Genomic DNA, 23,959 nt, shown 5'->3' with positions numbered 1-23,959 from the left:
ATGCCCTGGTCTCTAAGGCCGCATCTCCGTTTCAGATTTCTCAATACCTAAACCCACTTACGGACTTTAAAAGTTCACTAGAGGTAGGACTTCTGCTTGTGAAGGACTGAAAGCTAATTGGTCAGAGTCAACTGGCAACACATTTCTTTCTTGGACTGTTGCTAACCCTGCCTCACCCATTTTCTTCTGGTTCCTGCTGTGGTTCTGATTATCTCCTGACCCTTATGTGAACACCCCTCATGGTTTGGGTCCAGTTAGGTTCACCCTTTGAAGTTCTTAAAGAGGCATGTGGGTTTCACTCTGGCTTGTTTACTGCCTTCCAGGCTTACAGCCATTCCAACCTGCTACCCTCTCTCCCCAGGGTCTTTGGAAGTTGGGGTGCCAGAATAATTTTAAACAAATGTTAAATGACAGTTAAAATTCCAAGCAATTGCAGTTGATCTGGGACAAGAGTGAGTTTTTAAAGAAATACCACTCATTAGCATGTATGTGCTTAAGCAGATGTTTACAAGGCTATACATGTTCTCTTAAAATTATTGTAATCTAACTTTGAAGTTTTACATATAGCTAAGCACCTGCATTAGTCATCCACAATGTCTATTATGTTTGATACCTTAACTCCTGGGAGGCCCTGTTTGTCACTGTGGCCTCCTCGTCACATTCCTGTGGTGGGCCACCAAGGGAGGAACACACAGCTGTGAGGGAACAGTCCTGGATCTCTCTGCCCTTCTGTGTGGTTGGCAAGGCTCACAGACAATAGCATATTCTTGTGAGCCTTGCCAACCACACAGAAGAGAGAAGGAAGCTGTGGATGAGGCAGCCAGTTTTGTATGACAGATTTTCTACTCTGTCAAGTTTAAGTCAAGTTACTTTTCACTATTTCTCCTTTTTTTTTTTAAAGAGCTGTAAAACTTTTTTTTTAATATATTTTATTGATTATGCTATTACAGTTGTCCCATTTCCCCCTTCACTCCCCTCCACCCTGTACCCCCTCTCCCACCCACGTCCCCCCCCCTTTAGTCCATGTCCATGTGTCATACTTATGAGTTCTTTAGCTTCTACTTTTCCCATACTATTCTTGCCCTCCCCCTGTCTATTTTCAACCTACATTCTATGCTACTTATTCTCTATACCTTTTCCCTCTCTCTCCTCCTCCCACCCCTACTGCTAGCCCCCCATGTGCCCTCCATTTCTGTGGTTCTGTTCCTATTCTAGTTGTTGCTTAGTTTCTTTTGGTTTTGCTTTAGGTGTGGTTGTTAATAATTGTGAGTTTGCTGTCCTTTTACTATACATGTCTTTTCTTTATCTTCTTTTCTTAGATAAGTCCCTTTAGCATTTCATAAAGTAAGGGCTTGGTGATGATGAACTCCTTTAATTTGACCTTATCTGAAAAGCACTTTGTCTTCCCTTCCATTCTAAATGAGAGCTTTGCTGGATAGAGCAATCTGGGATGTAGGTCCTTGTCTTTCATGACTTGGAATATTTCTTTCCAGCCCCTTCTTGCCTGTAAGGTCTCTTTTGAAAAATCAGCTGACAGTCTGATGGGAACTCCTTTGTAGGTGACTGTCCCCTTATCTCTTGCTGCTTCTAGGATTCTCTCCTTCATTTTTACCTTGGCTAAAGTAATTATGATGTGCCTTGGTGTGTTTCTTTTTGGGTCCAACTTCTTTGGGGCTCTCTGTGCTCCTTGGATTTCTTGGACGACTGTTCCCTTTGCCAGTTTGGGGAAGTTCTCCTTTATTATTTGTTCAAATAACTTTTCCACTTGTTGGTCTTCCCCTTCTGGTACCCCTATAATTCGGATGTTGGAACGTTTAAAGGTGTCCTCGATGGTCTTAAGCTTTTCTTTGATTTTTTGAATTCTTATTTCATCATGCTCTCCTGCTTGGTTGATTCTATCTTCCTTCTGGTCCACTGTGTTGTTTTGAGACTCAGATTCCTTCCTTTCACTATTGGCTCTCCTCCGTATATCTTCCTGCATCCCTTTTATGGTAATCTGCATTTTTTCATGTAATTTGCATCCAAAATCAACCAGTTCCATGAGCTTCCTGATCACCAGTGTTTTGAACTGTGCATCTGATAGATTGGCTATTTCTTGGTCACTCAAAAGGATGAGTCCTGGGGGATTGATCTGTTCTGCTGGAAACATGTCTTCTGTCTTTCCCTGTCTCTCCTATTATTTTATTTATTTATTTATTTATTTCTCCGGTCTGGTCGCTCTTGTTATGGTAGGGGGTGGAGCCTTAGGTGTTCACTGGGGCTGGGCGCCCCAGTCGCTAGATTGTGACATTATATGTGGGGGCAGGGGCGGGAGCGGGGACAGGAGGGATCAATGGTGACCGTTCCGTACTCCTGGAGCCAGACACTTCCCTGGGCTTCTGGGCCGTGAGCTCTGCCCTGGTCCACAATCGCTGCCCCACTGATTCCCCTAGCCGCTGCTTGCGTACTCAGGGATCACCTCTGCACCGCTGCGCTCCCATGCCCTGGATTGCTGTCGCGCCGATTTTGCACCAAATTTCCCCCGACCTACGTGCACCTGCGACCTGCACCTGCGACCCGCGCCAGCCCCGCACCCGCTCAGCTAGTCGTCCCCTACCAGTCTGGATGTACGGGTCTACTTCAACTTCTTGGCTGTCCGACTTCCATTTAGATAAATCCTCTGACAGTTCTGATATTATGACTGCAAATCATTGTTGTAAATTATTGTTGTTCTGTTCCTGGTTGTGCGAGGAGATACGGTGCGTCCACCTATTCCTCCATCTTGCCGGAAGTATTTCTCCTTTTCTATTGCCTTCTCTGACACATAAATTATTCAATAGAATGGAAATTAATGGATAAATAAGATGTCTTCCAACTATATAACTGGCTTTTATTTAAGCTTAAATTGAGAATAGTTTAAGATGGCCAAGAGACATATGAAAAGATGCTCAATGTCACTAATCATGAGAGAAATGCAAATTAAACCACCATGAGATAACACCTCACACCTGTCAGAATGACCATCATTAGTAAATCGACAAACAACAAGTGCTGACAAGGATGTAGAGAAAAGGGAACATTTGTGCACTGTTGGTGGGAATGTAGATTGGCGCAGCCACTATGGAAAACATTATGAAGTTACCTCAAAAAATTAATAGTGAAATTGCCCTATGACCTAATGTTTCCACTTACGGGAATATATTTGAAGAAACCCAAAACACTAATTTGAAAGAATATATCCATCCCTATGTTTATTTCAGTGTTATTTACAATAGCCAATATTTGGAAGCGACCCAAGTGCTATAGTAGATGAGTGGATAAAAAAGCTGCAGTACACTTACACGACGGAATACTACTCAGCCATAAAAAATGAAGGAAATCTTACCTTTTGTGACAGCATGGATGGACCTGGAGAATATTATACTAAGTGAAATAAGCCAGTCAGAAAAATACAAGTACCATAAGATTTCACTTACATATGGAATCTAATAAATATAATAAACTAATGAAATAGATACAGACTCATAGATACAGAAAACAGACTGACAGCTGCCAGAAGGGTGGGGGTTAGTAGGCTAGGTGAAAAAAAAGTGAAGAGATTAAACAAACAAACAAATAAATAAATAAATAACTCATAGACACAGACAATAGTATGGTGATTACTAGACAGAAGGGGGACGGGAGGTGGGGAAGAAGTAGAAAAGGGTAAAGCAGAAATAAATGATGATGGAAGGAGACTTGATTTGGGGTAGTGAACACACAATACAATATATATGTATATAATATTTGTATATGTATATACAAATATATACAATATATGTATATAATATAATATATATTTTAGAATTATACACCTAAAACATAAAATTTTACTAACCAATGCCACCCTAATAAATTCAATAAAATATTTTTTAAACTTTAAAAAAAAGAACAATTTAATGAAAATGATTGAGCACTTACAAGATACCAAGCTATATGCTGAGGCCCAAAGATGATTAAATTGGAGTTTCCATCATGGAGGCATGCACAGCCTAGTGTAGAGACATATTTAAACATATGTTGATAATAGTGTGCAATGTATACAATACTAGGTGCATCTAAAAGTAGAGAAGCCATAGAGAGAAGAGAGAAAGAATTCTGCCTGGAGGCATCTCTTGATGGATCTACAATTGGTGAGCACTGAGTTGTTTTAAAGGAAGAATAAGATTCTCCAAGTGAACTAGATAGTGAAGAAATTAAAGATAGGGGAAAATAACATGCAAAAACATGGTTTGGGAGTTGTGTTAGTTTTCTATTATTCTCATAACAAATTAGCACAAACTTAGTGGCTTAAACAAACACAACATGAGTCTCAAGGGGCTAAAATCAAGGTGTAGACAGGACTGCATTCTTTACTGGTGGTCCTAGGGGAGTACTTGGTTCCTTGCCTTTTCCAGGTTCAAGAGGCTACACACATTCTATGTCTTTTGACCCCCTTCATCTAGTAAGTCAAGTCCTCCTCACACCTCCCAGTCTTTCCTCCTTCTTCCATTTCACCTCTCCAATTCAGCCAGGAAATATTCTCTTCTTTTAAGGACTCGTGTGATTAGATTGGGTTCAGACAGATCAACCACAATAATCTCCCCCAGCTCAATCACATCTGCAAAGTCCTTTTTGCCATGTGAAGTAGCATATTCACAGGTTCTAGGAATTAGTACATGGACATCTGCCTACCACTGAAAATATTACAGAACAGCATGGTCAGGGGAGGTTTAGAAAGGGAGGAGAGGGACAGCAGTTTCCAGATAATGAAGACCCTTGGATGCCATGTTAAGAGAGCTAACCTTAATTCTGAAGGTGATGGGATCTTTTCAAAGGTTTAAAGCAAAGTAACAATTGTGTTTTGGATAGAATACTCTGTTGACACCCTGAAGGATAAATTCAAAAGGGATAAGACTTGAAGTCAAGGATAGTAATCCCTGGGAGTAAGGAAATAAATGAAGTGAGGCCTATAATTGTCCAGCTTACTATTTAGAGAATTTCCAGTGGTATGACAGAGAGGGGAACACAGAGCCAGGTCTTGCTAATTTGAGGAGGCAGAGTATGCGGTACAGGGATTCCAAGGTGGCAAAGTACATAGATCAGGAGAGGAGAGAGTTTCAGAGAGAATGTGCTCCAGACATCTGCAGAAGAGTACTGATCAGTGCACACTTTCAAGGATACTGCTGAAGCCAGGAAAAGAACTCCCAGAAAGGAGGGTGTGGAATAATACCTGGAGCTCACACAGGTCCAAGAATAGCTCATGTTCCCATCAACCAGAATAGAAAAACCCCCTAATACATGGTCTCTGAATAGAAGGGTATTCATCCCTGGCTGGTGTGGCTCAGTGGATTAAGCATGGGCCTACGAACCTGAAGAGAAGGGTATTGACTTGGTAATGAGGCCAAATTAGCCATAGACAAAAGATTATATGTTTAAAAGAATAGTATATATTTCAGAGTATGGGCAGATAAGTTGAAAGCAAGCTTGAAAGAACCAAATTGTTTCCAACAGTTTGTTAAATTAACAGTAACTTAACTGACTTACAAAGCCCAAAAATATTTAAGGGAACACCAAAAATTTTTTTCTCTTAACAGTGCAAAATTCACAATGTCTGGCATCTAATCAAAAATATGAGGCATGCAAAGAAGCAGAAACATTTGACAATATAATGAGGAGAAAAATAAATTCATAGAGGAGACACAGAAATAGAATTAGTAGACAAAGACATTAGAACAGCTATTATACATATTTTGAATGTTGGGGAAAAGGTGAAGGAAAGCATAAGATTAATGAGAGAAGTGGAAATTATAAAAAAGACCCAGATCAAACTTCCAAAGGTGAAAAGTACAGTAGCTGAGATGAAAAAAATCATGGGATGGGATTAACAACAGATTAGACACTAAAGAAAAAGAGATTAGTGAGCTTTATGATATGACAATAGAAACTATCCAAAATCAAACAAAGAAAAAAGACTAAAAGATAAAAATGAACAGATCATCAGTGATCTGTGGACATTGTGTGGCCAAACATATGAGTACGTAGAGTTATAGAAGGAAAGGAGAGGGGGACAGGAAAATATTTAAAGAAATAACACAAAGTTTCCAAATTTGTTGAAAACCTATAAACCAGCCCTGGCTGGCATAGCTCAGTGGATTGAGCACGGGCTGTGAACCAAAGCATCACAGGTTCAATTCCCAGCCAGGGTACATACCTGGGTTGCAGACCATAACCCCCAGCAACCGCACATTGATGTTTTTCTCTCTTTCTCTCTATCTCCTTCCCTTCCCTCTCTAAAAATAAAATAAATAAAATCTTTAAAAAAAAGAGAAAACCTATAAACCCACAGATCCAAAGCTTAGAGCAAATTTAAAGCCAAGGAAAGCACACACAATATATCATAAACAACTGAAAAACAATGATAAAGAAAAATATATCAAAATCAGCCAGAGATATGAGGAAGTCATTTGTCAGTTTACCAATTTGGTAATGTACTGGTAGTCTGGTCACTATGGACTGTTGAGTAACTGGAAGACAAGGGAGTGGAGATACAGAGCAGAGAGTACTCTTTTTGAGAAAAACTGAAATGAAAATGAAGGAGATGGGACTTCCAGGCAAGATGGAGGGGTAGGTAGACACACTGTGACTCCTCACACAACCAAAAGAAGGTCAACAAAAATTTAGAAATGAAAAAACAACCAAAACTGACAGAAAACTGAACTGTATGGAAGTCCGACAACCAAGGAGTTAAAAGAGACACATTCATTTAGACAGGTAGGAAGGGCAGAGTTAGGCGGCTGGGTGGAGAGGGGTCGCAGCAAAAAACAACAACAACAACAGTGACTTGCAGACTCTGGGCACACAGAGTAGCAGCAGATAGACTCAGTGAGGCATGCAAGGTGGCTGGCTGGCAGGGTGGTCACACATTCGTGCACAGATAAACCAGGTGAAACTGGGGAGCTAGACAGACTGCACAGCCTAGGGCCCCAGTGTGTGGAAATAAAGCCTCAAAACACCAATTGAAAACACCTGTGGGGGTTGAGGAAGCAGGAGAAACTCCCAGCCTCACAGGAGAGTTTTTTGGAGAGACCCACAGGGTCCTAGAATATACACAAGCCCACCCACCTGGGAATCAGCACCAGAAGGGCTTAGTTTGCTTGGGGGAAGCAGCAGAAGGGACTGAAATCCAAAAGAGAGAGGATCAAGCACCATTGTTCCCTTTCGGACACCTCCCCACATACAGCCTCACAACCCAGCGATGTGGGTTGCCCTGCCCTGGTGAACACCTAAGATTCTGCCCTTCACTAGGTAACAGGAGCCTCAAGACTAAAAAAAAAAAAAAAAAAAAAAAGCCCAAACGGAAGAACAGATTAAAGATCCAGAACAATTACAACTAAGCGATGAAGAGGTCGCCAACCTATCAGAAGCACAGTTCAAAGCACTGGTGATCAGGATGCTCACAGAATTGGTTGAATATCATTGCAAATTATATGAAAAAATGAAGGCTACAATAAGTGAAATAAAGAAAAATATACAGAGAACCAATAGTGATGGGGTGATGGGAAGGAAACTGGGACTCAAACCAGTGGAGTGGACCAGAAGGAAGAAACAACCAAACAGAAAAGAATGAAGAAACAAGAATTCAAAAAAATTGAGGAGAGGCTTAGGAACCTCCAAGACATCTTTAAAGGTTCCAACATCTGAATTATAGGGATACCACAAGGAGAAGAGGAAGAGCAACAAGTGGAAAACTTATTTGAACAAATAATGAAGGAGGACTTCCCCAGTCTGGCAAGGGAAATAGACTTCCAGGAAGTCCAGGAAGCTCAGAGAATCCCAAAGAAGTTGGACCCAAGGAGGAATGCACCAAGGCATGTCATAATTACATTAGCCAAGATTAAAATGAAGGAGAGAATCTTAAAAGCAGCAAGAGATAAGGAGACAGTAACCTACAAAAGAGTTCCCATCAGACTGTCAGCTGATTTCTCAAAAGATACCTTACAGGCAAGAAGGGGCTGGAAAGAAGTATTCCAAGTCATGAAAGGCAAGGACCTACATCTCAGATTGCTCTATCCAGCAAAACTTTCATTTAGAATGGAAGGGCAGATGAAGTGCTTCTAGGATAAGGTCAAGTTAAAGAGTTCATCATCACCAAACCCTCATTTTATGAAACGTTAAAGGGATTTACCTAAGAAAAAGAAGATAAAAAACATGTACAGTAAAATAACAGCAAACTCACAATTATTAACAACCACACCTAAAACAAAAGCAAAAGCAACTAAGCAAACAACTAGAAGAGGAACAGAACTACAGAAATGGAGATCACATGGAGGGTTAGCAACAGAGGAGTGGGAAGAGGAGAGAGGGGGAAAAGTTATGGAGAATAAGTAGCATAGACGGTACATAGAAAATAGACAGGGGAGGGCAAGAATAGTATGGGAAATGTAGAAGCTAAAGAACTTATGACACATGGACATGAACTAAAGGGGGAGAATGTGGGTGGGAGAGGGTGTACAGGGTGGAGGGGAATGAAGGGGAGAAATGGGACAACTGTAATAGCATAATGAATAAAATATTTTTAAAAAAAGAAAGTGAAGGAGATAAAGAAATGAATGACTAGATGGGAGCATAGCATCCAAGGTGGATTTTGTCCTTTTTTTTTTAAATGAGAAAATTTGTAGGTTGAGGATAATAATCATAATAGTAATAAATGACATTGATTAAGCCTTTACCTGTGTACTAGATACTATACTAGATACCTTACATATACTGAGTCACTTGGTCTTCACTGCAATCCAATGAAATGGGGCTATTTTTGTCTCTTTTACAACTGAAGAAACTGAGGCACAGGTTGAGTCAATGTTACTCCAAGTTACATAGTTAAAAGTAGCAGAGCTGGAATTCAAAACAAATCCACTTGTGATATACTTGACTATTATATGGTGACCCAGCAAAGAGTCAGAAGTAGAGGTTACAAAGGAGAGAAGGCATAAGTGATGATTTAATGTCTAGAAAGAGATAAAAGAGTATGTATTTGAGAGCATGGGTGGATGAGCTGGTCCTAACCAGAAGGAGAGAAAGACTTCGTTTTTGAGATTTGGAGAAAGAAGTAAAGGGTAGATATGAGTGTAGATAAATGGATCTGTTGATATGGAGGTTCAATTTAAGTGGCCTATATTTGTTTGGTGAATGAGTTAGGTATGAAGGAAATGAAAGCTTCATATAACTGCTACTGGGAAAAGTCAGACAAAAGGAGTGACAAATTATTGTTGAGAGATCAGTTGTATTTGGAAACTGCTTCAAATAACTAGGTTGTATATTTCCAGCAGTGAAAGAGTGAGGGTGAGGAAGATGAGAATAGAAGGGGTTTCAAGTTTATGCCATCTCCCAAAACATGACAACTATTTCTCAAAATGAGGCCAAACCAGTAGCTGATATCAAAGGGGGCAACAAGAATAGAGTATTCATGGCCACTTTGAAGACACTGACATGAAAACGTAATTGTCTCCTTATGTTGACTGACCCCCTTCCAGATAAGTTCCCTTGGTATAAGCTCTTACTGAGCTTTTACTTTCCTTGGAATGTCCTAGAACTTCAATTTTTGAAATGTTTTCCATATTATTACATGTCACCTACGAATCATGAACTCTTGTTAAACTTTTAGCTCTAGAGTAAATGTTTCCTTCCAGTCTCAATTACCAACAAGGCGATTCAGTAACACAAGTATCTATTGTGAAATCACATTTAGGAACTTATGACATTATATCTAACCTTTCACTGTGTATTCACTGTGTATATTCTTTGACAATGTAAGATTGTTCTTTATGCTCTATTTCTTACATTGTGCATTTTTAAAACATGACAAACTTGGTACTCATTTGTATCATGCTGTGTGAAAAATGCAATTCTTTTTTCCATGTTATGCTCACACATGAAACATTTCACCTACAGAACTGTGTCTGAAGTTCCTAACCAGAGGTGGATCTCCTTAAAGAAACAATTTACAATTTCACAGAAATATCAATGTTTTACAAATATTAACTTCCAAATTATGATTTTTATTTTTAAGGAGGGTAAAATCCATTCTTCACAGTTTAGCCTTCTTTTTTGAGAGGTTATTTTTAGAAGAATAAGTCAAATAAAAGATAGCTTATCAATGTTCTTCCTCAATACCCATGACTTAACCTTTTCCAATTTATGTGGAAACTATAAAGACCTATCAGATGTTTGCCCTGCCAAGCTTTCTTCCCAGTTTCTTAGGCACCAAAGGACTGGAGTGATGGAAACAGCTAACAGGAAAGGAAACCTCTCCATCCTCCTGCTTTTCCTGTGGTCAGAAAACTTGCTAACAAGCATCTTTGGCCCACCTCTCAACAGGCTTCACTGCCATTTGAGAGGAGATTCAATTCAGGGAACATGTAGCCGAGTTTTCACTAAGTCTTAGTGAGGATCTGGCTGTGTCTGCCAGTAGGACCTGATCACAGTTCTCTCCTGTTTGAAATTCTGCTGCGAATCCCTATTGTTTTCAAGCCCAGTAGTTTTCAAGCATATTCCATAGACTTGCATCATTAAAAGCACTAAATGTGTTATAGAAAATGAGAAAATACAGATAAGCAAAAATAAAAATATAAAAGCTATGCATTCTTACTATCCAAAGAACATCATTTTGATATCTTAGTTCTCATCCTCCTAGATACTTTATTGATGGTCTCTATTTGATGGGTTGTCATCATACTCTCTTTTAATTCTTTAAATATGGTTTCCTTTCATACTTTGTACATATTTATTATAGTTGCATGAACTCTTTATTAGGTACAACATCTGTACACCCAAAGCAGTTTCTGCCTTTTCCCCTCTATTTCTTCATGTCGCATAATTTTTGTTGAAAATAGGACATTTTAAATGCTGTGTTGTAGCAATTATGGGTCCTCCCTAGGCTTTTTGTTGCTATTTTGTGTTGCTATGGTTGTTCATATGTTAATTTGTTTAGTGACTAATTCTGTGAAGTGTATTTCTCCCATAGCGTTCAGTTTCTGACATCTCTGCTTAGATATTCCTTCCTTGTTTTTTATTTTTAAGTCAGCTTCCTGGAGACTGTCTTTGTGTCATCATAGCTTAGTGTCAGCCACTGATTTGTCAGAGATTGTGCTTAAGTCTCCTGAGCCAGTAATGTTTTCATCCTTTTCTGCTGAGTCTGTATGCAGCCTGGGACCACTTTTCAGGGAGTCTACCTATCTGCCTGGCCTTTAGCTCAGGGACTGATACTTTGGAAGCTCCCTCTCTTTGGTCACTCCTGCCTGGTCACTGCCTAGAGCGTTTCCATAACCTTCTGGACCACCAGTAGCAACAGTGGTGAGAGCAGGGCCCTCTTTGGCTGTCTTGGACCCCAATTTCTCCATTAAACTTCTGCTTGTCTGCCTCATGGTATCACTAAGCTATTAGCCTCCTCTTACTACTAACTAACCTTTATGATATCTGTGGTTTCTGACAGTGCACCAGGGCATGGATTTCTATATTCTGTTCTAAAAAGTGAGCATACTTAGGCAGAGCTGCAAGTCTTCACAGCTTGCTCAACCCCACTTTGACCAACAGGAGTTGGGGAGATAGGGGACTCTGATCTTCTTGGGTTGTCTCACTCAGAGTCTCCCTATAGAACAGGAGCTTGGGGTGTGGGGATGGGCACTACTGAACAGTTGCAGCTACCCATTTGGTAAAGCTCTTTCACAACACAGAGCTAGGGGCAGGAGAGGATGAGTGTAGCAGTTTTCTGGGGTTGACCCACTCACCTGAATAGATCTTCAGCAATAGGAAGGTAAGGCACATGGGTTCTTCACTGACTGCCAAAGCTGCCCAGAACAGTTTTTCTACAACATGGAGCTAAGTGTGATGGATACAACTCATGGTTCAATGCACGGTCTTCCACTGTTCTTGTTGAGTTTCAGTGCATTTGATGAATAAATGCTGCCTGATTCCTTGCACATCCTTAGGTCAATTTCCAGTAATGGTTGTCTTAGATCATATTGACCAGTTTAATCAATGTTTTTTGGAGGGAGAGGATTTATTAAGCTCTTCACACCACCATTCCAGAAGCTCTACCCCTGGAAGTGGTCTGCAGTTTGTACTTATACTTATGTATAAGTATTCATAATCAAACATAACTTATACATACTTTTACTTAACTTAAAATTTGAAGAAAATTATAAAATGCCCAATATAGTTATTTACTAACAATAAAACTACTGAGTGTAGTTTAAGTGTTCTGTCTTTACTTTTGTGTGTATCTCCTCAGCCCATGAGCTACCTTAGGGCAGGACCTATGTCACATTCACTTCTGTTTCCATCATGTAGGGCAGCAGGTAGGAGATAATGGTTTTTCATCTTCAAAACAAACCTAATATGTATGCATTTTTAAACACATGATTCCACAATTATCTGACCCAATAGCTTATATCCTGTAGCTAGTTACAAGGCTGGCCCCACATGGTCTTTAAAGTACACACACACATACATAAACACACACTCCTACACTTGCCTTTTCATAACCTTTTCCCAGTAACTTTTCTTTTGTAAGAGTACACATATGCAAAGCTTTATTTGTTTTAACATATTAGACTTTAAAGACATAGTGCTTATGATGTACCCCCATTTCAGGAACCAATGAAAATATTTGAGACCTGAAATAAATTTTATATTGGCTGAAAAATACAGAAAGAGAACTGCAGAACCAAACTAAATGTGTTTAATTAAATACCTATAAAATATAACTTTAGGTCAAACTTCCAACAGGAGCTCAACATTTTAAAAGTTACATATAAATTATATTTAAGGTGACATACTAATGCACTTAAAAATATTTCATATATTGAGTAGCGGAGCCACCTCCAAGGTTTTAAAAATTCTGTTCAGCGTATTTCACCCATATATTAAAAACAAGATTGTGAGGATTGGAGCCAATGCCTGGCACCAGCTTGTAGGGAGCTCGTGAAAGATCCCAAACACTATCACAAAGAAGTAATGGCTTTATGGTGCAGTAAACAATGGTTTTCTGCTCTGATTTGGGTAGAGACACCATGAAACTCCACTGTATAGACTCAGACCTTTGCATGTTATCATTCACATTCATTCATTTGCTCCCTTGGCAAACATTTGTCAAGCAGGTGCATTGCACCTTGCAGTTCCATTGCACCTTGCAGTTCCATTGCTGCTGATGGAGTGAAGAGCAAGTTAACCTGAGCCTTTTCCTCTTGGTGTTTATTTATTAGTTGGGGAGTAATAAATAAACATACTTTTTACTAAATGTATGTTTTCTAAAAATCACATACATTTGTCATTACATATTTTAATATAAAAAAGAGTTCTTTGGGGGGTGGGTGATGTATGTGAACATCTAAAATTTAGAAGTCAGAGAAGGTGGTCTTATGGATTGATATTTAAGCTGAGGTATGAAGAAAGAGTTGGAGTGAAGTCTTGGTAAAGTGAGGACTGGCCAATGCAGAAGCCCTTGGGTAGGAAAGAGATTCATGCATTTATGGAAGTAAAAAGCAGCTCTATGGTTGGAGCACTGTGAGCCTGAGGAGGGTGTGGAGAAAGAGGTTGGAAGGGTGGCAGAGTCATGCAGGATCTTAAGAATCATTATAAAGATCTTGAGTTCTATTCCACTTGAAGAGTTTTGATCATCCAGACCTTGTTTGATTTTTTTAAAAGATCTCCATGAAAAGTAGATGGACAGGGGCCTAAGTGAAAACAATGATGGGGAGGGGAGGACAGTGGAGGTTTTGCAGTAGTCCACCTAACAGATTGTGGCCATCTACTCAGACTAGTGGGATCAGGGAGGGAGAAGAAAGTGTTTAGATGCAAGAAATATTTTGGAGGTAAGAACAACATGGCATTGAAAAACACAAACCTTTTCTTCAATTTTTTGATACTATGTCAGTTGAAGGCAAGCCTACTACAAAATGCTCATTAAATTATGGTAATATTTTAGTGTTTGATGTTGTGTTATGATGTCTATTAACTACTTATCACCTAACTAAGAGAGTGAACCAAAAGTTCTTTAATCAGAAATGAAAAAAGAATAAATAATATTGCTTTATGTACCAGATAAATTTCATGTTCCTTTGACAACAGAGGCGGAATCTTCATTGTATAAATGAGTATACATGAATTTTTGAAGCTGAACCACTTAGGTTTCATTCCTGATTCTGCCTTTAACTAACTCTGTAACTTTGACCAATTTATTTATCTTTTCTAAACTTTAGTTTAAAATGGATATAATACCAACTTCACAAAACATTTTTTAGAAAAAATAACTGGTGTACAACATTTGCTCATAATAGATGCTCAATAATTATTAGCTCTCTCAACATACAAATAGCCATGCTAGTAATCTATACTATTCAGGTTGTTTGCTAAACCTAGAAATATGGTTTTTAGAATTGGAGGTATTTAATTCAGTCATTCCCTCAATTTAGAGATGAAGAAATCAGTCTTCATTTGGAGAGGCAATCGACTTGTCCAGGGACACAGCTTACTGGAGGCACTATAGACCTAGAAACTTTCTCCAAACATCCAGTTTCCTCTCTCATGTTTAGCTGAAAGATTTTATAAGCTAATCCACACATCTGTGTTATCTCTGCTTAAAGCATAAAGCGGGTGATGGCTAATAGTAATCTTGTGTTCTCTTTGCTAGTTACATGCTATGGGAAAACTTGCTGGCACCAGAGTGGCAGAACTAAAAGCCAAGTACACCTTGCTGCATGACACTGTTAGAAGGTATGCTGTTTACTGATGTGGAGACATCTTCAATCACATTCATATTTCTCACCTGTGATGAGACCTATTGTGTTTTGTATTCCCCTTCCAAACAGACCCTGAGGCAAGGATTTGAGCTCAAGTAGTTTGAGAAGTGATACAGAAATTATCGTGAGAGAGTGGGGAAGTGAGACTGGAATGGGAGGAATCCAGCTGAGGATGTGTTACTCTTGGGGTTAACACCATAGGCAACTGGGGCTCAGTCTCGCTGAGGACACTGTGTGTGACTGTGTAGAACACATGTCAGAATTTTCCCACTGATGGGTGAGGAAACTGCAGTATTTATATTTCCCTCTTTGATTAAGGATTGCTTCTAGGGAGATGAGTTCCTGGCATATCTGGCTTGCCCCTTGAAAAGCCAAGCAAGCTCCTATGGCCAGAGAAGCTCTCAGAGAGAAACACACAAGTGCTGCTGATATATATGAGAGTGGGCCAAGAGGACTTTGGTGGGACACTGACATCATCTGCTACAGGGCACTCCTATAGGGTACTTCTCCTCCTCTCTTCATCACTCAAAGGTATAGGTCCTATGACAACCCCAGCCTACATCTGCCAAGGTTTTGGTCTTTACTTCTCACCTCTTTGTCGTACCCTAGGCTACTCACCTTAGCCCAGTCCCAGTCAGTGGCATGTCAGAAGAGGCTTCCACAGAATAATTCAACAAGGTTTCCTAAGCTCCTGCTATCAGCCATTGGGAATGAAGGGGAAAGACGTGTGAAGAGAAAAGGAAAAATCCTGTTCTGTCTCTGTTCCTCACTACTCCTAAGCTTCTTTCTTCCTTTTCCCCACCTCCTCATTCATAGCCTTGCATGATTTCTCCATCAAAAGCCAAGGCGAGACAGCAATGGATAGAAACTCCATCCTGCCATTCTCCAGCCATTCTTTCCCCCAGTCTCCAACTGTCATCCCTACTTTTTTTTTGTTCAGCCATTTGGCTACTTTGAGTATGAGAGCAAGAGTGAACAACTAGGAGAACAGAGCTACATCTGTATGCACCCTTTACTTTCTCCCCACCCCATACTTACTCAGTTTCATTGAGGCTCCTAACCACCCTCCAAAGCCCTCAGCTTTGGCCCCTCCTCCTCCACCTCCTCCTCCTCCCCATCCCCAAAATAAATCCTCACCTTCATCCCTAATGGAGATCCATTTCCCACAATTAGTCCTGACTGCCAGTGTGCACACATAGTTCTCAAGACCTAAGAACTTAGAGGATTCAGATGGATAGTCTCAGGTAGTCTTTTCCAACACACATCACACTGCTTAACTGAGAGAAAACTCCATACAGTTCTTGGGGCATCCCTCTGAACCTCTTTGCAGATACAAGGAATATTGCAACATTTCTCACCCTTTGGAGAGCCCTGCAGAGCTTTGCAGGGTGCTGCTGGCTTGGCTTCCTCCTTGCTGGCCCACAGCTCAGTTCTCCCAGCCCCAGTGACTAATAGCAATGCAGGACCAAGGGTATAGTGTTATTTCTTCCTACTTCCCAGTTCTGTTGCAAAACTATTCTTCTTCTGCTCTCCACATTCTAACTCCTCTTGACCTTTTAGTTCTCACTTCTGTCATTACAAGCACCCACCACTCTCTTCCATTGCCACTGCCTGGTGGGTGGGAAAGGCATTAGGAAGTAGACTTTTCACTAGTGGTGCAGGGACTGTAGCAGGGAAGATACAGACTGGAAATGTTGAACTGAAACTGAATGAGTTTTCCATAACAACCACATTACAGGAGTCATTAAATTCTCTTCTGCTGATGCTATATTTCAAGTCCATGTGGCTAAATTACCATTTGTGTTCTGACTGAAACCCTAACCACTTTGTCCACCTCCTCTCAGGGAGGAAACAGGCCCTGTGTATATTCATTATGTGAATCTCTGTTCTTGTGGAACATAGCACACAGGAATCAGAGGTCCAACTGCTCCAGAATGCCAAACGTTTCACTGAGCAAATACAACAGCAGCAGTTTCACCTACAGCAAGCTGATAATTTTCCAGAAGCATTCTCCACCGAGGTCTCCAAAATGAGAGAACAGCTTCTCAAGTATCAAAATGAATATAATGCGGCGAAGGAAAGAGAGTATCATAATCAGTACAGATTGAATAGGTAAGTACATGATTGTCGCAAGCACACTGAAGACATACAAGAGCCAGGCAGTTTCCATATAAACAAAATTTTAAAAATTAGACTATATTAGGCATTCTAGGTACAACGGGTATGACATAGCAATGTTTAAATGACTACAAGCCTATTTCTTTCCTTGATTCTCTAGAACAATAGCCACTGGACAATAAGGTAACACAACTTGAAGAAACAAGCTCAGATGACAAGGGGACACATTCAGGAAAAGGGAAAGAGTTTGCTGCTGTATTTTTTGTGGGTCAGGAAAGCCATGAGCATTGGGAGTCACAACCAAAGAATACACTCTGCAGAACAAAGATTTGGTACACACTCTGGCCCTCTGTGTGGCCCTGACAGGGTGGTCCCTCATCCTTTTTGTAGTACCACTACACAGGTCTGCATGGTGAGTGCCCTACATGCACATTTCAAACAAGCCTAGTGAGCTTAGGGTCATACCTGGCTGCTCTATTCTAATATTAGAACTCAGACCACATAGTCAACTTTATTATTCTATTACTGAACTAGTCCTTAAGATCAGGGAAGAAAATTACATCCTTTTGGGAGACACACTTACTTATCTAAATCTACAGTATGTCACTCAGTGAACTAAAGCAGAAATATATTGCTAGATGATGAATGTTATTTCCAAAATTTTTACTTACATTCCTCCTGTGAGGAGAAAGTCAGCAGGAGAGTTTGTTCTTCAGTTGACACTATTTACATAAATTTCAAAATGAGTGTAACCCAGGTTTTGTACTGTGATGTGCTGTTTACTATGCCTAGGTGCTGGAGAGAAAGCCAAACCATCTCTCCTAGAATTATTGCCATTTAAGGTGGCAGAACTTTCTCTGGCAATCTTTAAGAGTAGGGATGGAAGGATGGTACAATATTCACAAACCAATAAACATAATACACCACATAAACAAAATTAAAGTAAAAAATCACATGATCATATCAATAGATGCATAAAAAGCATGTGATTAAGTACAGCACCCACTTATGATAAAAACACTCAGCAAAGTAGGAATAGAGGGAGCATACCTCAACATAATAAAGGCCATATATATGATAAACCTATAGCCAACATCATTCTCAACAGGCAAAAACTAAAAACCTTCCCCCTAAGATCAGGAACAAGATCAGGATGTCTGCTTTCACCATTTCTAGTCAACATAGTACTGCAAGTTCTAGCCAGAGTGACCACACAAGAAAAAGAAATAAAAGGCATCCAGACTGAAAAGGAGGAAACAAAACTGTCATTGTTTACAGATGACATGATAGTGTACATAGAAAACCTAGAGACTCCACCAAAAAACTACTTGACCTAATAAGTAAATTTAGTAAATCAGCAGGATACAAAATCAACATTCAGAAGTCAAGGGCATTTTTGTACACCAACTATAAAATATCAGAAACAGAAACTAGGAAAAAGATCCCATTTACTGTAGCAACAAGAAAAGTAAAGTACCTAGGAATAAACTTAACTATGGAGGTAAAAGACATGTACTCAGAAAACTACATAACACTGAAGAAAAAAGTTAAGGAAGACACAAATAAATGGAAGCAAACACCATGTTCATAGTTTGGAAGAATTAATGTCATTAAAATTTCCATACTGCCCAAAGCAATGTATAGATTCAACACAATCCCTATTAAAATACCAATGACATATTTCACAGACATAGAACAAACACTTCAAAAATTTATATGAAACTATAAATGACTCCAAATAGCCTCAGCAATTTTGAGAAAGAAGAACAAAATAAAGAGGATCATAATACTTGATATCAAATTATATTACAAGGCCACTGTAATCAAAACAGTCTGGTACTGGCATAAGAACAGACACATGGATCAATGGAACAGAACAGAGAGCCCAGAGATAAACACATGTCTCTATGGTCAATTAATATTCAACAAAAGGAGCAGGAGCATAAAATGGAGTGAAAATAGCCTCTTCAATAAATGGCGTTGGGAGATCTGGACAGCTACATGCAAAAAAAAAAAAAAATGAAACTAGACCACCAACTTACACCACACACAAAAATAAATTCAAGGTCTATAAGACTTAAATATAAGTTGTGACATGATTGAAGTCCTAGAGAACATAGGCAGGAAAATCTCAGATAGTCCACATAGCAATATTTTCACTGACATGTCCCGTAGAGCAAGGGACATAAAAGAAAGAATAAACAAATGGGATCTCATCAAAATAAAAAGCTTTTGCATGGCAAAAGAAAACAGCATTAAAATGAAAAGAGAACCAACCATGTGGGAAAGCATATTTGCCAATGATATCTTGTACAAGAGTTTGATCTCCAAAATATATAAACAACTCATCTGACTCAAACCAGGAAGACAAACAATCCAATTAAAAATGGGCAAAGGACCTGAACGGACACTGCAAGGAGGACATACAGAGGGCCCATAGACATATGAAAGGATACTCAACATTGCTAGCCATCAGAGATACATTAAAACCACAATAAGATATCACTTCACACCAGTCAAAATGGCCATTATTGACAAATCAACAAACAACAGGTGCTGGCGAGGATGTAGGGAAAAGGGAATCTTGGTGCACTGTTGGTGGCAATTCAGACTGGTGCAGCTACTGTGGAAAACAGTATGGAATTTCCTCAGAAAACTAAAGATGGAACTGCCTTTGATCCAGTGATCCTACTGCTGGGATTATACTAGAAGAATCCTGAAATACCAATTCAAAAGAGCATATTCACCCCAATGTTCATAGCACCATTATTTACAGTAGCCAGGTGTTAGAAATAGCTCAGATGTCCATCAGTAAATGAGTGCATCAAAAAACTGCGGTACATTTACACAATGGAATACTATGTAGCAGGAAGAAAGAAGGAACTCCTATGCTTCATGACAGCATGGATGGAACTACAGAGTATTAAGCCAAGTGATATAAGCCAGGCAGTGAAAGACAAATACCATATGATCTTACCTAGAAGTGGAACCTAATGAACAAAACAAATGAGCAAAATAGAACCATAGACATGGAAATAAGGAACAAACTGACAGTGACCAGAGGAGCAGGGGGGAAATGAGGGAAAGAAAGGGAAGAGTTTAATCAGGGAACATGTATAAAGGACCCACTGTAACAGACGACAGGGTGGAGACTGACTTGGGCGGCAGGGGAGAGCAACAGGGAAAGAATTGGGGCAACTGTAACTGAACAGCTTTAAATTGAACAATTTAAAAGAAAAAAGAATAGGCAGATTTCTGACCAAGGGAATGTAATTCAGTCCTACTGAGGGACAAGCAGATGACTTGAGTGACCTCCTGGGGACTTTGCAAGTCCTGGGTTTTGAATCTTCTCTTTGGGGCTTATTTTTTCAGCTGGGGGGGATGAAGAAAGCTTGCTTAATCAGGAAAATCATATTCAGGAAGAAAAAACAGGAGTTCTTTTTTTGTCTTTCAATCTAAATTGTTTGAGACTCACCAGTGAGATCTATAAAAAGAAAGCCTAGCTATTTCTGTTCTCTGTAAGCACTCTTTCAGTTGAGAAAATAATGAAATTAAAACAATTGCTGGTTGTTCATTAGTATTGAAAATATGAATGCTTGACATTTCCATGAAAGGGTAAGAACATAAGTCAGTTGATATTTAAATTGTTTAAAGTTTCCAAGTATTCCTGCCAAGGGTGGGTGGAGGAGAAACCAGAACTCTTGCCTTTTAGGTATAGACAGGCAAATTGTTTATTGAGTTACTTGGGATATGGAGGGGACTGTGAATACTGACCAACAGTGGACAAGAGCATTCAGAATGCACATTTGCAAAAATGTCTGGTGTGTATTCTTTTTGGACTTGTAATGCATGATACTTTAGCTTGAGCAGTCTCCTTTGCATTCTCAAATATTAACAGCTGAAGAAGTAACAAACATATCTGCATAAAAATAATGGTGATACCAAAAGAAATATCAGGAAAAAATAATAGGCTGCATATTTCATTGGCTTCATATATTTAGTATTACATGGTACTGAAACAAATTCACTCAATACTCTTCCCAGGAAAAAAGTAGATATTTCCATCCACACATAAAAATAAAGAAACTAACCCAGTGAGAGACTATTCATCCAAATATACAAATTATATATTTTCACATCAGCACCACAAGTCTTCATTGTATTCAGGCTCTAAATAATAGAAGCCCAAATAACTAGCACTTCTCCACCCCAACATCTGTAGGAACTTTTGAATCACTGGCAAAAACTAAGAATAATATATTATTCACCCTGGCTGGCGTAGCTCAGCGGATTGAGCGTGGACTGGGAACCAAAGTGTCCCAGGTTCGATTCTCAGCCAGGGTACATTCCTGGGTTGCAGGCCATAACCCCCAGCAACCACACATTGATGTTTCTCTCTCTCTCTCTCTCCCTCTCTCTTTCTCTCCCTCCCTCCCCTCTCTAAAAATAAATAAATAAAATCTTAAAAAAAATAAGAATATATTATTCAAACATACTACAGACAAAGGATTTTACTCTATAATTTGGTTGACTTTCTCATGTTTTCACATAATATAAATTCTTTAATAAAATGGTAGGTATACTTATATCCTCAGTTAATAATTAAATCCGTTATAATATGTAGCTTTGGTTTGGAGATTAATATTTATTTATGACTGCTTCATAAATACACATTTCAAAATAATAATAACCTACTTAAGTTAGAAAAATTCATTACAAATAAGTAATGAAGTAAATAAATACTGCTTATAATTTATTTATTTTTAGTAAATTTTAGTATTTATTAAATTATAAATTTTGTAATCAAAAAGAAAATCACGGATCAACAGAAACTTCAAACTACATGGGCTAGACAGCAAAGTCTGTGGGAACACCATGAAATGTGTTACAGACAAGATTATGAAACATTATGTTATTAGGTATTTTCCTTACATTTCCATTTCAGTAACTTTACTCAATTTAAATCATTTTTGTCTATTATAACATTCCTACTTCCCATGTATTCTCACATTAAGCTTCCTATTAATACTGGTAACAGGCATCTCATAGGTGCCAACTTTTAATAATGGTTTTATGTCAATCCATGCAGAAATAAGAGTCAGATGGGGCCATTAATGTGCAGATAATACATATACACTGGCCAAAAGAGTTGAAATTTTTTAAAACTGTAAACTAAACAGACCTTGAGAAAACTTGGTTATTACTAAATAACTCTCAACTATTAACACTCAGGTTCCTTATATTAAATAAATTTCTCAACAAAGACACATTAGACATTATATATAGATCTATCTTTCTTAAACCCCTTTCCACCCCTCCTCCCCCCAAAAAATACCACTAGGGATGAATATAATGTATGTGGGCAGAAACTCACAGTTAACCATTTTAATGTTGAGCATGGAGCTGAAGATGCTTTTTTAATTTAAACTTCAGCTACAGTGCCCTGTCCATCAGGCCCTTTAGATCTGACAGTGGTACTCATTGTTCTACCCTCTGCTAGTGAGCCATCAGTTCCTGATTGATCTGATGGATAAGATACTGTCTGGTTTGCATTAGGAACCACAAGTCTCTGTTGGGTCAAGGAGTGCAGTGCAACAAGTGCTGATGTGCCCTCAACGTCACTACTGGCATCTGATTCAGTTTCTTCAGTGGAGGTGTCTGGTGCTGGTACCCTGCCTGAAGATGGTAATTCACAATATTCTCCTTCTCCTCATGACTCCTTTCAGCCAGGCTGTCTCCACTGAGTTGTAAATGAGCAAAAGAGTCTTCCAGAGAGGTGTTTGCATCAGCAGATGATGTTGCAGGGCCTCTTTACTGACCATCTACTGACGTCAGGGGCCTCACAGAAGATAGCAGAGGCTGAACGGAATGCCAGAGGCTCCACTCTGTGCTGACATTCTGTCCGCTCCTTCATCAGAGCTCTCTCTTGCTAGGTTTACAGTATTAGCCTCACAGTCCAGCCTAAGTCCAGCTACTCCCTTCTTAGATATATCTACTATATCCTGCTTAATCTTTGTGTAATGTCCATGTTCATTTCACCTACATTGAACCATATTTTCAAGATCAGCAACATACAGTTAACATTCTAGTGCTCTTCTTACCTTTGCAAAAAGCATTTTCCAGCTCTCTACTAGTGTGTTCATGATACTGCCACCACCCATTTCTCCCTTCATAATATTATGCATATTCACCATTTCCTCTACTTGCTGCCTTGTGTTCTTCTGGTGACAATAAGGTTGGCTTATCAAGGAAATCCTCAGGAACTTCTTGTCAACAGAGGGCTCATTGCCTTCCAAGCCATGAAGCTCCCTTTACACAGAGAGCAGAAAGCATGTTTACAAGGCAGACTAGGTAAACATGTTTGCAGACCAATAGCACACTCAAGGACAGTTAGAGAAGGTGCAGTATTAGAATAGGACTCATTTGCTTTCCTGTTCATGGGAAGCATATTTACTGAGTGACCAGTTTCACCACAGCCAGCCATCCTGCATAACAGTTTATAAAACTTAACTGAGAATAGCAAAAAAAAAAAAAAAAAGCTTTGTAATGACTAACGCTGAATTAATGTTACCATCATGTAAGACCAAGGAAGAAAATGACATGAATATTGAAGTTGCCCTTTTAATAAATCCAGAGCTATCAAAAATGATTGTCATCTTCCTTCCCAAAACTTTGACTATTTTCAAAAGAAAAATATTCCTCAAATCTTTAGCCCTCATTTCTATTAAAATCCTACAGACACTTGTCACAAAAATTAAGACATCATCTTACCACCCATCAGCCAGTTTGTAGTATTTTCTCTTCCACTGCTGGCTTATCCTCTCCAGCCACAGCCACGGCTACCTCGCAGTATTTTCTCCTCAGCCTCGCAGCCCCTGTAATTTATTTTTAAAACAAAATAGAAGCCATTATATTTCTGGGAAATTTCCCTGAAAAGATTTTCCAATATTCTTTTCAACCTTTTCCTTACCTTCACTTTACTTTAAAAAAAAAAAAATCCTGTGTTTTCTAGTAATTCCTAAGATTTAGAAAGCAAATAAATTGAG

The 23,959-nt window shown here is 39.2% G+C and overlaps 1 protein-coding gene and 1 pseudogene across 2 annotated transcripts in view; one reads left to right on the top strand and one right to left on the bottom strand.

Annotated features, from left to right (window-relative positions):
* CCDC146 (coiled-coil domain containing 146) overlaps positions 1–23,959 on the top strand; it is a 128,765-nt gene that overhangs the window by 55,417 nt on the left and 49,389 nt on the right. Inside the window, exons 2-3 of one of the 2 annotated variants that reach the window (XM_028525813.2) lie at positions 14,687–14,769; positions 16,698–16,907. In XM_028525813.2, coding sequence (XP_028381614.1) covers positions 14,687–14,769; positions 16,698–16,907 — 293 coding nt within the window. Of the gene's footprint in view, positions 1–14,686; positions 14,770–16,697; positions 16,908–23,959 lie in introns of those variants that run through there. The other variant, XM_036010720.1, reaches the window with a different exon arrangement.
* LOC114507806 lies at positions 22,230–23,424 on the bottom strand (annotated as a pseudogene).

Source organism: Phyllostomus discolor, chromosome 10, assembly GCF_004126475.2.
Source record: "Phyllostomus discolor isolate MPI-MPIP mPhyDis1 chromosome 10, mPhyDis1.pri.v3, whole genome shotgun sequence".
Taxonomy (NCBI): Eukaryota; Metazoa; Chordata; class Mammalia; order Chiroptera; family Phyllostomidae; genus Phyllostomus; species Phyllostomus discolor.
The sequence above is the reverse complement of the archived record's forward strand: the minus strand, read 5'-3'. Positions and strand labels throughout refer to the sequence as shown.